General features: G+C 36.6%; 1 protein-coding gene across 1 annotated transcript; it reads right to left on the reverse strand.

Moving 5' to 3' along the window:
• Positions 1–210: 210 nt before the first annotated feature.
• LOC110892380 (protein FAR1-RELATED SEQUENCE 5-like) lies at positions 211–3,600 on the reverse strand. The gene is made up of 8 exons (XM_022139546.1): positions 3,468–3,600; positions 2,453–3,142; positions 2,145–2,293; positions 1,299–1,862; positions 1,186–1,209; positions 772–1,110; positions 431–612; positions 211–271 (listed from the first exon to the last, which is right to left on the reverse strand). The coding sequence occupies exons 1-8, from the start codon at positions 3,598–3,600 to the stop codon at positions 211–213; spliced, it is 2,142 nt and encodes a 713-aa protein (XP_021995238.1).
• Positions 3,601–4,424: the final 824 nt, after the last annotated feature.

The following is a 4,424-nucleotide window of genomic DNA, read 5'->3' on the forward strand; positions in this document are numbered from 1 at the left end:
ATTATAACATGCTTTCAGACCTTTTTAAGGCATCTGTGAATGTTGTTTTAGCATTACTAATATGAAAAATGCATGTTACATATAATCACGCATGTGCCTTTTTTTATGACGCTAGTTATGATGATGAAAATCTGTGTTTGGGTATGTTTTGGGTGGAAATCGCTGTGAACAAGGGTTAAGACAGGTTATGCAAAAATGTTAGAGAGGGGTTTAATGGTCATTTGAGATCTCCGATTCAGATAGTCGTTTATAGTTATGATTAATCACGCATCTGCATATCGAAAAGGGGTAAAAAATAATCAATTGAGATATTTAATCATGCATATCATGGTAAAATGTTGGGAATGTCACAGATTACATAAAGTTGTGTCTTAATAAAAGCATGAAATATGGAATGTTTAAATGAATGCAATTGTGGTTCAAAAATTACTCGTCTTCCCATTCAGAATCACTATCATCTGCTTCGTCAACCTCCTCATACTCCTCCTCTTCCTCACCAGTTTCTACCTCCTTGTCCTCTTCGTCAACTAAACCAGGATCATTCTCTAACTGTATTGCTCTTCTTTTCCTCCCCTTCTTACCGGCATTCTTATCGGCAGCACTAGCTTTACCCTTTAAAACCTCGCAAGTTCAAATATCATGACCTTTGATATTGCAAACACTACATGTCGGACTTCTCTTGCCATTTAGACTAATAATTTTCTCTTTTTTTGATTTAATCCGCTTATGTGAACCACGTCCTTTGTTTCTAATACCGGTTGGCACACGGACTGTAGGTGGAGCATCAGTGTTCGGTTTCTTGTAACCGATTAACCTTGAATATCTATCAAACTTAGGGTCAATGGGCTTGGTTATGCGAAGTTCATCAACCATTTCTTTCATCTCCCTCATCCGATCCCTGACTATAAGTAGATGATCAAAATATTTCATCAAGTTACCAATAAGATACTCTCCGGTCTGCATTATCTCATACGCAACCTCTTTGGCCTTTTTATGTGCATCATTATCATCAACACTTAAATCAAATGTATTATTTAGATCATTCGGTACCACATCTTTGGTCCATCTCCTCATAACGTACTTGTTGGGAATTTCTTTCACTTTGAACATCTTGAACACAAAATATATATGTTTGCACAACAATCCATATTGTTCAAACCTCCGACAACTGCATTATGCAGTTACGTCCTCCCCTTTCTTGAAACAAACCTAAACAAAAACAATTGAAAATTAAAAATCAAATAAAAAAGGCACGTTGTTATGTAATAACGCATGTTAGCTGGTCTAGATAGTGTTACCTCTAATAAACCATCGCCGTGGGCTTTCCAATCCTTCATACTTATCTTCAAAAACGGTTCCTTAATTTTAGTCTCCATAGGAAGGCACTCGGACAGTGTTCCTTGTAACTCTGGCTGTTGATCAGCAAAAATTGACCTGGTGTAAATTTTCATAGCATCAACCTCTAAAGTAGATTCGGAAAAGTTATCTGGGGTTGCATTTCTAGATATATGGTTATTCTTCCGATGGTTGAATCTTTGCACGTCCATTGCACCATCAAAATGGTTAAAGAACTCAACAAGGGTAAGTTGAGAATTCGCCACTTGACAGAAAAAATGGTTTTCGCTCTCTGATCTGGAGATGGTCCGCGTAAGCCCAGACATAGGCTCATAACAATAGAAAGCTAGAATCCATGAAGATCTCATGCCAAACATATCATCAATCCATTTATTCTCGATTAGACCGAATTCAATCATTATCAGCTTCCATTCTCTCTCAAACGTTTCTGGCGCAATCGAATCAGTCCATACAATATCACACATACATCTCTTGAACTCTTTGTTGTTACACAACTCATGTCCCACCTATTAAAACAAAGAATTGGAACTTATTGAACAAGGGCAAGTAAAAAAATGAGTGTAGGAAATAATAATGCATGATGAACTTTTTGTACGAGGGGCAAATAAAAATCAGAAATCAATATAGTTATTATGCAGGTTGTAATAATAATAACGCAGGTTGTAGTTGAGCCTAACCTTATCAGCAAGTTTCTTCATTATGTGCCACATACATAATCTGTGCCTACTCTTATCGAACACTGCTTCGATAGCTTATTTCATTGCGGGATCCTGATCAGTGACGACCACCTTCGGCTGCTTACCAAATGAGTCCAAAAATGATTGTAAAAGCCACTTGTATGATTCAATGCTTTCGGATGCTAGCAACCCGGCTCCAAGCGTCACATTCTGACAATGGTTATCAATACCAGTAAAAGGTACAAAAACCATTTTATACCCTTCAAAATGTGGATTAAAAAATGAATAAAAAACAAGAAGATTATACAAAAAATAAAATAACAGGAATAACATTGAAGTGAGGACTAACTTATTGGTTTTAAATGTAGCATCAAACGATGTGACATCTCCAAACTCAGCATAGTTACGTTTGCACAAACCATCGGCCCAGAACAGGCCAGTTAATCGTTTGTTTTCATCGACTGAATGAACGAATGAATAATCAGCCGTAAACTGCTTTTTATCGGTCAACCTATTGATAACCATATCTGCATCATACTCTCCGATATAGCTATGTATCTTAGCTCTAAAATTCTTGAAATCGTCTTTAGTTGTGCCAACATTTTCAAAACCTCCGTATCTTTGTCTCATTATATTGAAGGCTTTCACTGGCCCAAGATTCAATGTACCAAGCTCCCATATCATCTCTTCTTGTGTTTCGGAAAGATGTCTATAAGCTGGTAATAAATGCATATCTTTGGGGCACACGAATGAATGATTATGCGACTGAACAAACTTATCAACCTTATACAACACCCCATCCGTCGAACAAAGCTTAATTTGTGCTTTACATCCGGTTCGAATAGTCGGTCTGTTCCTACGTTTATATGGCTTAGACAACTTCGAATAAGGATCATCAAATTCCTGTGGTTTATGCCTCTCCTTTGAACACACAAAGTATTTAGTCTTGATAATACCACCAACATGATGTTCACCCCCTTTTCGAGCAGAGAATCCCCCCTTCTTGGCATATTTCTGATAAAAAACATATGCTTGCTCTATGGAAGAGAATTCCATTCCGATAACAGGAACACATGATGAAGCTACCTCAGTAATATACAATCTTTCATCTACACATTTTAAAAATGATAAAAAATAAAAATAAAAACATGACCTAATAACCAAAGACACACATGGAAAGAACAAATCACGCCTCAAAAATAATAACGCAATTTGCGTCAATAATACCGCATGAAGGAAAAAGCATCCAGTAATGTATACTTCATAATAATAACGCTTGGTTAGTGAAATTACACAGGTCTTCTTCAATACACAGCTTATAAACATGCGTGATTTATTACATTTCAAAAAAAAACTAATAATCAAAAAATGATGCACGAGCAAAAACAACACATCATACAACAATAATTTGGTTGAATTCTGGAAAATTGAAACCATCGTCTAATAGAACGTGGTTGTCTGATGTCGGATTCCTATATTGCTCTGCAGCATCATGACCGGCATTGACCTCGACATCTTCAAATTCAATATCATCTATGTTTCGAGCATTACTACTGTGTGGATCCATTACAAATAATAAGTGATGGAAACCCTAATCGCCCACCAATAACCGCTAATTTGATAATTTGAAAAACAGAAATTATTTGAAACTGATACGAATCGAAATTACCGGGATGCAAGAGATAACGAACTCGCATAATTTCCTTGATGTTAGTAAATGTCTGAATTACCCTGACTCAAGAATGAAAAATGTCTAATTTGCCCTTAATGAGAAATCTTAATCGCTGCGACGTGTTAATTGTTTAAAATTAATCACGCTTTAATCACAAATATCTGACGGTCAGGAGAGTCGCGTACGTGAAGTATGGTTATGGCTTTTGTACATTATACTTTCTCTCTCCCTCTCTCTCTATATATATATATATATATTGGGGAGGGTTATCTTGAGAAGGCTAAATACTGCGAGAACCGTGAGAACGAATAAAAAACCAATCAAAACCGAATTTTTAATACAAACCTCGTTCTAATTAAAATACAACATCAAAAAAGAATTCACAACATCAAATAATTCATTCGAATGTGAAATATGGGCGTTTTTTCACGTTTTTTCATGTTTAGTCCCCACTTTTTGAAAATAGCACGTATGCTCCCTGAGGTTTGTTATTTTGTTATTCGGATAGTCCCCTAAGTAGATGCAGTTAGTTTGGAAATAGCATGTATGCTCCCTAGGGTTTGACATATTGTTACCCGGATAGTCCCCTGAGTAAATGTCAGGGGACCATCCGAGTAACAAAATGACAAACCACAGGGAGCATACCTGCTATTTCCAAAAGGTGGGGACTAAACGTGAAAAAACGTGAAACCACAGGGACCATCCGGGCAATTAACTCT

This window comes from Helianthus annuus, chromosome 6, assembly GCF_002127325.2.
Source record: "Helianthus annuus cultivar XRQ/B chromosome 6, HanXRQr2.0-SUNRISE, whole genome shotgun sequence".
NCBI classification, from domain to species: Eukaryota; Viridiplantae; Streptophyta; class Magnoliopsida; order Asterales; family Asteraceae; genus Helianthus; species Helianthus annuus.

Bases quoted from the DNA above. Each gene is read 5' to 3' on its own strand.
- LOC110892380 (XM_022139546.1), bottom strand. From the start codon at position 3,600: ATGGATCCACACAGTAGTAATGCTCGAAACATAGATGATATTGAATTT. The intron at 1,210-1,298 runs GTAACACTATCT...GTTTTTGTTTAG, and splicing joins ACGGCGATGGTTTATTAGAG to GTTTGTTTCAAGAAAGGGGA. The intron at 272-430 runs GTAATTTTTGAA...TTCGATATGCAG, and splicing joins GATTCTGAATGGGAAGACGA to ATGCGTGATTAATCATAACT.